The sequence below is a fragment of the Myodes glareolus genome, chromosome 16 (genome assembly GCF_982192425.1).
Source record: "Myodes glareolus chromosome 16, mMyoGla1.1, whole genome shotgun sequence".
Lineage (NCBI taxonomy): Eukaryota > Metazoa > Chordata > Mammalia > Rodentia > Cricetidae > Myodes > Myodes glareolus.
The window spans coordinates 54,348,122-54,360,003 of record NC_142041.1 but is presented as its reverse complement, the minus strand read 5'-3'; the positions used below and the strand labels follow the sequence as shown (position 1 = coordinate 54,360,003).

The 11,882-nt window shown below is 38.0% G+C and overlaps 1 protein-coding gene across 1 annotated transcript in view; it reads left to right on the top strand.

Moving 5' to 3' along the window:
* The window catches only part of Cyp7b1 (cytochrome P450 family 7 subfamily B member 1), a 179,602-nt gene that overhangs the window by 143,992 nt on the left and 23,728 nt on the right, over positions 1-11,882 (top strand). Inside the window, exon 4 of the mRNA XM_048420615.3 lies at positions 116-322. Coding sequence (XP_048276572.3) covers positions 116-322 — 207 coding nt within the window. The remainder of the gene's footprint in view (positions 1-115; positions 323-11,882) is intronic.

Here is an 11,882-nt window from a genome sequence, read left to right as displayed (position 1 = left end):
AGCATGCACTGATCCTTGGCTGGGTCTGTGTCCTAACATCTTTTAATTAGCACACTGCAAATCTAATCAGTGTAATAAACGCTATTAATCTTCCTTTTCACTTATTTTCTCCCAGCACATCATCTTGGCTTTCTCTGGGCCTCTATGGCCAACACCATTCCAGCTATGTTCTGGGCAGTGTATTATCTTCTTCGGCACCCAGAAGCTGTGGAAGCGCTGCGTGACGAAATTGACAGCTTCGTTCAGTCAACAGGTCAAAAGAAAGGGCCTGGACTTTCCATCCACTTCACCAGAGAACAATTGGACAGCTTGGTCTGCCTGGGTAATTTATTTTTATCTGCTATGAAGAGAAGAAGGTAGCTCTCTGCAAACTCAGTTTATCACTCATAGCTATTTACCAAGAGGTGGAGGACACAGCTGCCTAATTGACATAATAACACCCATTTACATCAATTATAAATTATGTAGTTTATAGCCGTAGATACTCTCATTGCATGTAAACATTAAGTCCTAGCTAATTAACTATGCAAGGTATGAAAAGGGCTAAACCAAAGCTTTGCAATTATTTGGGGAAAAATGTGTATGCCTATTAAGTCATTTGATTCCAAGCATCTGTTGGCCTGCTGATGCTTCCCAAACACTGCTGCACTGTCTCGACAAGAAAAGGATTCCTTGGCTAAACAGGAAAATATTTCGGGGGGTGGGGGGCAGGGTGCGTGCAAAAAGCACTTATTCTTCCTTAAAATGGTGTCTGCATTTTCAGGCACAGGTCATGGTGTTTTATGAGGTTTGGAGTATATGATGCTTAAATGAAAATCCTTTCGTTGTAGGTTAAGGGTTTAAACACACAAATAAAAAGGAGTGAAGCAAAGAAAGAGTGGAAAGAAAGGAGGGAGAAATGGAGGGAGGGGTGTGAGGAAGGCAGGAGGAAGGCAGGGAATTAGAAGAAACAAAACAGCTCTAGACAGCTTCCTTTAGACATTGATATTTTTTTAAAAAAAATTACTGATTTAGTAAATAAAAGTAAACATTATTTTAAGTCTATCTGAGAACCATAGGAGTTGCTTGTTTTGCTTTCTTCTTCTCCCCACCCCTTTTTTCCTTGGCTTTTCCTCAGTCAGTCTTACACCTGCCATGAACCCTTGATCTGCAGCAATTGTGTTTCCATTTCCGGAGTTTGAGCAGACTGCTTGTTCCCATGATGTAGGGGACTCATATTCCTAACGTTAATTCCCTCTGTATTCATGTCTCACCTTATGACATTCTTGATGATATAGTACTTTTAGTTTCTTTGGGAAGATGCATCATTTTTAGGTTTCTATTTCCTTGGCTATTTGACTTAATAAGACTAATTAGTCTGTGTTGGCCTCAAGTTTTCATGCATCAAGTATTTCCCCTCTCGCACTCTTGGAAAATTCTGAGGTCCTAATAGTCTTGATCACAGTTAACTGCTTCTTGGCGTTAATAAGACAGACAGACTCAGGTGTTACAAGAATGAATCCCCCTGGCCTGGCTGAAAGCCATAGACGGGGAGCAGCAGCCTCTGTGATTTTTACTGCAGTTTATTATGAAATTGTGTCACATGTAGTGTAAATTACCAAAGAGATTTCTTGTTTGGAAGAAGAAAATGCGCCCATCATTATCAAAATGCTAACGTTCTTCTCTTTTTATTGCAGAACTCTTAGGGAACTAATACACAAAATTTATGTAAAATATGGGTAGTTGCCTATACTTGAATGAGTAGTGTTTTCTGAGTTGATTGGTTTCTATGGAGATCTAGGTTGAATTTTCCATATATCCAGGTAATTACCCCTTCATTTTAAGAATGGGATGATCAGGAAATAATGCAAATGAACTCCAAAGACTATGTTTGTATTCTGCACATAATTATTACTTTTGACAGTTTGCTCGAAATTCATCAACTCTTTATTTATAGTAGCAGTTTGTCCTTGAAATAAAAGTTTTTTTTTAAAGTGCTATGTTAAGAAAGAATTGCTTGGATTTTATTTGACCAGAAGAACTAAGTTTTGAAGTTGACTTAGGTCTGTATAAGTCCACAACTAGACTTAGGAACTCTCACAAACTTGCAGCTCTCCCATGCTCAGCCAATGAATAGAAACAACAAAATCTTTTATTATTATTATTATTATTATTATTATTATTATTATTATTTTATTATTATTATTATTATTTTCACACATTACATCCTGATGGAAGTTTTTCCTTCCTCCACTCCTCTAGTTACCTAAAACCTCACCTCTCCCCAAGATCCTCTCCTCCTTGCCTTCGCTTCAGAAAAGAGCAAGCTTCCCAGGGATATCGACTAAACACTGCATTACAAGTCACAATAAGACTAGGCACAAGCCCTCATATCAGGGCTGGGTGAGGCAACCAGTAGGCTAAAACGGGTCCCAAGAGCAGCAAAAGACTCAGGAATACCCTCATGTCCACTGCTAGGAGTCCCACAAAAACACCAAGCTGTAAAAACACAACATAAATATAAACTTCTGTCTCTCTGAGTCTCTGTGAGCCCTACTTAGTAAATCTGTTGGCAGGGTTTCTCCTGATGTCCTCGAGCCCTCTGGCGCCTGTAATTCTTCCTTTTCATAGGGGTTCCCTGAGCTCCAAAAGGAAGGGCCAGAAGGAGTTCTCCAGTTTGGACTCTCTTTCCACCTAATATCAAAAACAACAAAATCTTAACCTGTGCAAAAGCAGTGCCTTCCACAGCCAGTCTGGTACCTTGCAGCCCAGGTGACCAGCAGAGGTCAGTGTCATTTATTGAAAGAACTTGTGATAGAGGTCATTACCTTCTGAAAAAGAGTATGTATTCTTTCATGCGATAAAAGGTTTAGTGAGGTTAAATCAAACTTTGGTGGATCAATGAAGCACCAAATAATCTCTGCATTTTGTGGTAGTTCAAGCAAGAGTTTCTCTATGTCAGAAGAACATAAAGTGATTAGAAAGGCAAGACTCACTCGGCTAGGCTGTGCCCCTGCGTGTGCCACATGAAATGAATGCACTGCTCACCTTTTTGTTTCCTTAAGGAAAGGGTTTGTATGTGTTTTGAACACATTCATTTTTTAAAGGGTGTCTTGAATGTTTATCCCTATTAGGAAAAAATGTTATAATTCAATAAGTGTTATGCTTTTTGCCTTGGAATGGAGGTTTCGATAGAGTACAGAAAACGATGTTTTTATTTTCTGAGGCTTTGCTTGTGGACACACCAATTATAAACTGGTGTTGAGAAGGGGAGCTGAGATGTTGTAGGCTGTTGGAGTCATTTAAAATAATCTCTTTCAAGACATTGATATAGATTTGTGCCTTTCCATTGAGAATTTTTTCATTAAAACCCTTTAGCCCTGTTTTCTAAACAAAGGAACTACAATGCTGTATATTGCATATTTATATCTCATTAAAGATTCTGCTTATTACAAACTTATTAAAGTTATACATTTAGTAATATTTATTACATATCTCTACAAAAGGTTGAATAAAAATTTAAGATGGCTTTATAAATATGATACAAATAGTGATAAGGAAAAATATTAATGCTTCCTATTGAAAGTTGACAAACTGATAAAAAAAAGTTGTCTTGATGAAGGTTACCTGCAATTTACATAAATGAAGTACATAAATGGATATCTTAATATAGCGGACTCAATAAATGTAATCTAGTAGTGTCACAAGAATATTTAATCTGCTTGGTATCCCTACAAACTTTATATTGCTTTCTTCCTTTTCCGGTATGAATGAATTGAGCTGGTGTCATATCAAAATCAAGCTTTCCCCTTAGGGATGCTAATTCTGTGCATTACTACCCCAAATAGCAAACATAACTCCCATTAAAAACATAAGACTAATATATTTTAACTTCAAACCCCTCAGGAAAACTGCAGGTACCTGATTTTATTCAATGGCATATCCTGAAATTGAGCAAGTTGTCAACATGGTGAGAGATAGAATAAAACAAGGAGGTATTAAATAGAAGTTGGATAAATTGTCATGTTTTTTAAAAGAGAAAATTATGCATTATAATAAGGTTAGCTATTATATTGCACATTTTAATGCACCATGAGCTTTTAGTGCTTGTCACCAAAATTTTACTAAATAATTTTAGGCCTATTTCTTTTAATTTAACTTTCCAATAAGTGTAGTAGTCATTGAAATACTTATAGGCAGACAGAAATTACAAGATAATTAAGTTGGCTACATAAGTTTTGTTACAATGGAATTTTTAATAATCGCTAAAATTAAGGTAAAATATTCATTATGTTTCCCGATACTTAGGGAGTTCCATAAACTGTAAAATCCTGGGTGTATAAACTCCCCACATGGGCTACTATAGTTACTTGTTTGCTACAATTTATTTATTAATTTTTACAGATCATTAATATTTATTTATTTTCACCTTGATAATTTCTTTCCTTTTATTGAAAATAGATTTTTTTCTCCCATAATATATCATGATTATGGTTTCCCCTCCCTTACTCCTTCCAGTTCCTCCCCTCCTCCCCTCCCATGTGGACCCACTCTCTGTTTCTCACTAGAAAAACAAAGAGGTTTCTAAGGAATAATAATAAAATAAGATAAAATGAAGATTACCAAATTGAACAAAAAAACAAAAAACAAAATACAAATGAATAAAGAAGAACAGAAGGCAAAAAATGCAAAAGAAGGCACAAGAAACAAGGACCCACTCATTCCCACACTCAGGAATCCCATAAAATGTTTGAAAACTATATAATGTGTATACAGAGGATCTTGTACAGACCTATTCAGGCCTTGTGCATGCCGCCTCTGTGAGTTCATATTTGTGTCAGTCTTGCTGACTTAAAAGGCCCTGGGTTTCTGGTTATCCTGTATCTTTAAATTCTCTGCCTTTAAATTCTTTCTGTCTCCTGTTCTCTGGGTTTCCCTGACCTCTAAGGGGAGGGAGTTGATAGAGTCATTCCAGCTAGGACGGAGTGTTCTCTGCATAATGCCAGGCTGTGGATTTCTGTAGTTTTTTTTTATCATCTTAGTGCAGGAGGATGCTTCTCTGATGATGGCTGAGGAACAAACTACTATAAATACAGCAGAATGTCATGAAAAATCACTTTATTGCTATATTTTGTTGTTTTTATGGTTGTTGTTTTCTTTTTCTTTATTCCTCTCTCATACAATATAACCCAACCACAGTTTCCTCTCTCTCCACCCCTCCCAGATCCTTGTCTTGCCTCCAGGCTCCCCCAGATCCACACTGCCCCTCCCTTTCTCTTCATAAAAGAGCAGGTCTACCAGGGATATCAACTGAACAGGGCATAGCAAGATGCAATAGAATAGACACAAACTCTCATATCAAGGCTGAAGGAGGCAACCCAGTAGGAGAAAAAGGGTCCAACAAGCAGGCAAAAAAGTCCAAAATACCCCCACTCCCAGTGTTAGGCATCCAACAAAAATTACAAGCTGAATAACCACAGCACATATGCAGAAGGCATAGCTCAGACCCATATAAGCTCCATGATGTTCGCTTCAGTCTCTATGAGCCCCTATGAGCCCTGCTTAGTTGATTCTGTATGTGGTATTCTGCCACAGACTGGCTCAGGGGACCCACTCAGACCGTGAGGGAACAGGACGAAGGCTCAGGAGATTTCAGGATACGGCAGAGGAAATGACAGACAGACCACCCTCAATGTATTTGAGAATGCTGCTGCGATTTTACTTTTTTCAGTGTAGGATTATATATTTTTTACAATCAAAGAACTTGGCAAAGGCATACATCATCAAATAAAACAGAAAAGAACAGCATAAAACAGTTTACAAAAAGAATCTTTGAAGATGCTTTGACTTGGGTACAAGGACTTCTGCTCTCTCATATTTTAACTCTTTTTCTTGCCTTTAGAGAGGCTATTGCCCTTGAGCTAGGCTATCTTTATCAGCTTGTACCAGGTGGCTGGACGGTTTGAGCTAAGTGACCTTGTGTGCCTGGGTGGGAAAGAAGAAGGCTACTATCTCCCTGGGAAAGCTTTCTGCTAGGAAATTTCTAATACATAGTCTCGAACCTCTCTGAAATTCACTCCATATCACTAACTTCAACTTTCCTCTCTTCTCAATTCTCAGGCTCAGATATTGTCAACTTAGGTTAGGTCTTTTTCTTCCCACGAGAAAGGTTTCATAGGCCTTCTATTTACAACTGTACATATTTCCCAGGCAAATGCCTAAGGCTTCTAAGGTTTTTCCTGGTAAAATTAACTCCTTTTGTTCCACATCATCAAGGAATTATCCTAATGATGACCCTGCCAATTTCCAGAACTGGCTACTTCTTTTAAGGCTTTAATGAATAGTGGGGCAGAGCTCAAAAATGTCCTCAGCAGTCTTGTTTGTATCCGTAACTGCCTGGATTAGTCTGATCTGTTAGCAATATGCAAGGATCACAAAGAATACAAAGACAAGGAAAAAGACAGACATATGGCCAAGGACAGTCAGGTCGAGTCAGTACAGGTAGCAATTACAGGTGGCATCATGACCACAGCTGATTGCCAAGGGACCGCCTGGATCACAGCTCCAAGAAGCACAGATCCCAATCCTCTGGCAACACTTGCCTGCCTAGTCAGCATTTCTGCTACACTGGCGAGACAGCCGTGGATGTAACAGTATTCTCCTGGTGTACTTGACCCTTCTGGCTCCTACAATTCTTCTTCCCTCTTTTCTGCAGGTTCCCTGAGCTCTGCCTAATCTTTGGTTGTTGGTCTCTGCTTCTGCTCCCATCAGCTATTTGAGGAAGCCCCTCTGATGATGATTGAGCTAGGCACCAGCTTATGAGCATAGCAGAATATCTTTAAGAATTATTTTTATTGATTTTACTTATCTATCTACCTATCTGTCTATCAATTTAGTCAATCGTGTTTGGTTCTACCTTAGGTCTCTGAGTCATCCAACTTCCAGTTCCTGGTCATTCACATAATGTTGGCTTGAGCTTTCTTCCTTGGCTTGGGTCTCGAGTTAGACTAGTCATTGCTTGGCCACTCCCATCCTTCCTGTCACCATCCTTCCTGTACTTCTTGTAGCAGGGCAGGTTGTCTGTCGGTCTTAGGTTTTGTGGCTGAGTTGATGCCCCAGTCCCACCACTGAGAATTCAGGTTCTGGTGCGGGAGAATTGTCCGTATTCTGTCAATCATGTTTTAAATAAAATGCTGATTGGCCAGGCAGGAGGTGTAGGTGGGGAAACCAGACAGGAAGTGGAAATGATGCAAGGAGAGCAGGAGAATTCTGGGGAGGAGGAAGCTGATTCCTCCCACTCCTTCCCAGATCACCGAAGCAGCAGGATGTGATCTACCCCACTGAAAAAGGTACTGAGCCACATGGCTAACATAGATCAGAACAATGGGTTAATATAAACTACAAGAGTTAATAAGAAACCTGACCTAATGGGCCAATCAGCATTATAACTTACGGAGTCCTCCTGTGTGATTTTCTTTGGGACTAAACATCTGGCGGGGGCAGGCAGGACAGAAAACACAAACAAGCCAGCCCCCTCATGTTACAGAATGGCATGCACGTGAATAACTGAATCCACAGAAAGCCTGTGAACGCTTGGGAAAGATTAGAGTAAAGCATTTCAGTTTTCAGCCGTCGCAGGAAAAAAACTGTGCTGTTTTAAAAGGCCGGCTTTCTGGGCCTTCCTGCCAGGGAAAACTCTGACTCTTTCATGCAGGCAGTCCTGATGTATACAGTGTTGCAGCTTGCTTCCTGGCAAGGACCTTGAAATGCCTTAAGAGCTTTGTGAGTGTTGTCTTTTCCATATTCCTTAGCAAATTAAAGACCCACATGGTCAGAAAGAGAGAGATATACAGTAAAGAGAGATTCAAAGAAAAAAAAACCTCTAAATGGTTTAAAGTCCTTAGAAATAAAAGAGAAAAGAAAGAAAGAGAGTAGTTGGGTGTGGTGGTACACACCTTTAATCTAAGCGCTGGGGAGGCAGAGATAGATGGATCTCTGAGAGTTCAAAGATAGTCTGGTCTACAGAGGGAATTCCAGCACAACGATATGCAGAGAACCTGTCTCAAAAAGCCAAAAGTTAAAAGTAAAAACAAAAGAAATAGATGTTAAAATAAAGCCATGCAAAGATGGAAAATACGCAGAGAATCTTGATACTGTATGCTATTATTCTCTCTTTGAATTATTTAAATCCTGAGGAAGGAGCAACAGCTGCTAAAAGATATTTGCTTATAAATGCTGCTGAATTAATCCAAGATAGGTATTTTGAAAATACCTTGGCTTCAAAATTGAAGTCAAAAGGTATGCTACTTTGGAGAAGAGATTTTGCTTTTGTTTTTACAGAAAATGATAGGCTCTGGGTTTATTCAGAGTTAAGAAAAATCACCTTTGACCAAGGGAGACCACCTGAGAAATCTCTGGTAGAAACAGATGGTCCAGATGTCTGAGTTCTTCATCCAGAACAGGTTCAAGACTGCTACCTGAGATGATCAAGACTCACAGAACTTGATCATACTCTAAATTTTCTTTAGGTTCCCATAAGATTATCAGCACCCCCAACCAGCTGGAAGTAGCCTGGAATACTACACCCACATTCCCAAAAAATGGACTATGGATGTTTTCCTTTGTTTTTTTAAAAAAGAGGGGGAAGTGGTGCGGGAGAATTGTCTGTATTTTGTACTGAGCCTCATGGCTAACATAGATCAGAAAAAAGGGTTAATCAAGATGTGAACGTTAGCTAATAAGAAGCCTGACCTAAATCAGCTTTATAACTTACGGAGTCCTTTGTTTGATTTTTCTCTGGAACTAAACAGCTGGGGGGCCAGGCAGGACAGAAAACCCCAACTAGCAGGCCCGTTCATGTTACAAGGTTCCATATTCCCCATTACTAGGAGTCCTTAGTAGGGTCACCCTCCTGTATTCCAAGAACTTTCCACTGCACTAGGTTTGCACATCACCCCCTAAATGCTCTGCTATTCCAGTAGTCCCTCCAAGTACTCTTTCCCTCGATACCTCCCTCCCTGACCTGATTCCTCCTGTTCCTATTCCCACCCATCTCCAGTCCACCCACAAGATCTGTTCTCTCCCCTTCCCAGGGAGATTCACACATACTCCCCAGACCTCTCCTTTTTATCTAGCTTCTCTGGATCTGTAGATTATAATGTGATTATCCTTTACTTAACAGCTAATATCTACTTATAAGTGAATACATATGCATGTGTTTGTCTTTCTTGGTCTGAGTTGCCTATCTCAGGATGATTTCTTTTCTAGTTCCATTCATTTCTTGCAAATTTTATGATATATTTTTTTCTAACACCTGAGTAATACTTTATTATGTAAATATACTACATTTTCAGTGTCTATTATTTGGTTGAGGGGCATTTAGATCCCTTTAGGTTCCAATTTCTTGCCATTATTACTATGAACATAGTTGAGCAAGTGACCTTGTGGTAGGATGGGGCATCTTTTAGGTACATACCCAATAGTAGTATAGCTGGATCTTGAAGTTGATCAAACCCCAATTTTCTGAGGAATCACCATATTTATTTCCATAGTAGCATTCCCACCAACAATGGAGGGGTGTTCCCCTTGCTCTACATCTTCAACAGCATGAGCTGCCAATTGGGTTATTGACCTTAGCCGTTTTGACAGATATAAGATTGAATTTCAAAGTAGTTTTGATTTTCATGTCTCTGATGGATAAGGATGTTTAATAGTCCTTTAAGTGCTTTTGAGAATCTCAAACCATTTGAGATTCCTCTGTTGAGAACTCTCTGTTTAGATATGTACCCCACCTTTTTTTTTAGTTTGAATGTTTGGTTTATTGATGTCTAGTTTCTTGTGATTTTTATATATTTTAATATTATTCCCCTATTAGATATGGAGTTGATGAAAATCTTTTTCCATTCTGTAAGGTGCCAATTTGTCCTATTGATGGTGTCCTTTGCCTTACAGAAGCTTTTCAGTCTTATGAGGTTCCATTTATTCATTGTCAATGTTAATCCCTTCACTATCAGTGTTCTGTTTAGCCAGTGTCAATGTGTCAAAACTATTTCCCATTTTTTGTCTTCTATCAGGTTCAGTGTGTCTGGTTTTATGTTGATGTCTTTGATCCAATTTGACTTAAGTTTTGAGCAGGATAATCCATATGGATCTATTTATTTGTATTACTCTACATAAAAATTTCCAATTAGACCAGAACTATTTGTTGAAGACAGTTTCTTTTTTCCACTGGGCATATTTGTCTTTTTTATCAAAAGTCAGGTAGATTTTATCAAAAGTCAGGTAGTCAGGTACATACATATGTAGATTTATGTCTGTTCTGTGTTTCAATTCTGTTGACTAATATGTCTGGTTTTATGCCAAAGGCATGCAGTTTTTGTTACTGTAGCTGTATAATACAGCTTGAAATCATGGATAGTGATGCCTTCAGTACTTTTTTTGTTTTTCTGGGTTATTTTAAAAAACCAAGATAGTTTGTGTTTTTTCCATATAAAATTTGAGTATTGTCCTTTAAAGTTCTGTGAAGAATTGTGTTGGAATATTGGTGGGGAACGATTTGAACCAAAAGATTGCTTTTGGTAAAGTGGCTGGTAATAAAACCAATCCTACTATAACTTCCTTCTAATATCTTCAGGTATTTCTTCAGTGTTTTAAGTTTTTGTGATGGTATTCTTTCACTTGCTTGGTTAGAGTTACCCCAAGACATTTTATATCACTTGGGTCTAATGTGAAAAGTGTTGCTTCTTTCATTTCTTTTAAGATATGTTTGTCATTTGCACATAGGAGGGCTACAGTTTGTTGCTGCTTGTTTGTTTTGAGTTTATCTTGTATCCTACTGCTGTATTCTGTCTCCTTTTAAGTAAATGCTGGCTATGAGCTTGTTGTAAATCACCTATCTTTTATATTCCTAGTCTAGTCCAGTAGTCCCAGGTCTTGTATCTTGAAAGGGTGTTGGATTTTGTCAAATGCTTTCCTGCATATAATGAGATGATCACTTAGGTTTTTTCTTTCAGTTTATTCATTTGATTAATTATGTTTATTGATATACATGTTATGGACCATCCCTGCATCTCTAGGATGAAGCCTTCTTGTTCATGGTACATGATCTTGTGTATGTGTCATTGGATTCAGTTTGTGTTTTATTCAGGGTTTTTGTATCAATTTTAAAAAGGAAACTGGTATGTAAATTTCTTTCTTTTGGGGGTCTTTATATGATGTGAGTATTAGGTAGCTGTTGTCCTCCTAAAATTAATTGGGCAATGGTGCTTCTGTTTCTCTTTTGTGCAATACTTTGAGAAGTATTGCCATTATCTCTTCTTAGAAAGACTGGTAGAATTCTGCACTAAAACCATTTGACTCTGGGATTTTTGGTTTTGTTGCTGTTTTCTTTTTTTAGTTGGGAGACTTTTATATTAGTAGGGGTTAAAGGTCTGTTTCATTTGCTTATTTGATATTTATTCAACTTTGGTAAGTAATGTGTATTGGAAAACGTATTCATTTCTTTAACATTTTCCAATTTTGTGGAGTAAGAGATTTTAAAGTGTGTCTTTATGATTCTCTGGATTTCTTCAGTGTCTGTTGTTATGTCTCCCTTTTCACTTATAATTTTGTTTATTTGGAAATTCTCTCTCCTTCTTTTGTTTTATTTAGATAAAGTTTTGTTGATCTTATTGATTTTCTCAAAGAACCAATTCTTTGTTTCATTGATTTTTTTGTATTATTGGTTTGTTTGTTACTATTTTATTGAGTTCATTCCTGAGTTTGATTATTTCTTGTTGTCTATTCCTTTTGGGTATGAATTTTTTTCTTTTTCTTTTAGAGCTTTACAAGTGTGCTGTTAAGCTACTAGTATGAGATCTCCCCATCTTTATTGCTGCTGTTGTTAAGTAGATACTTAGGGCAAT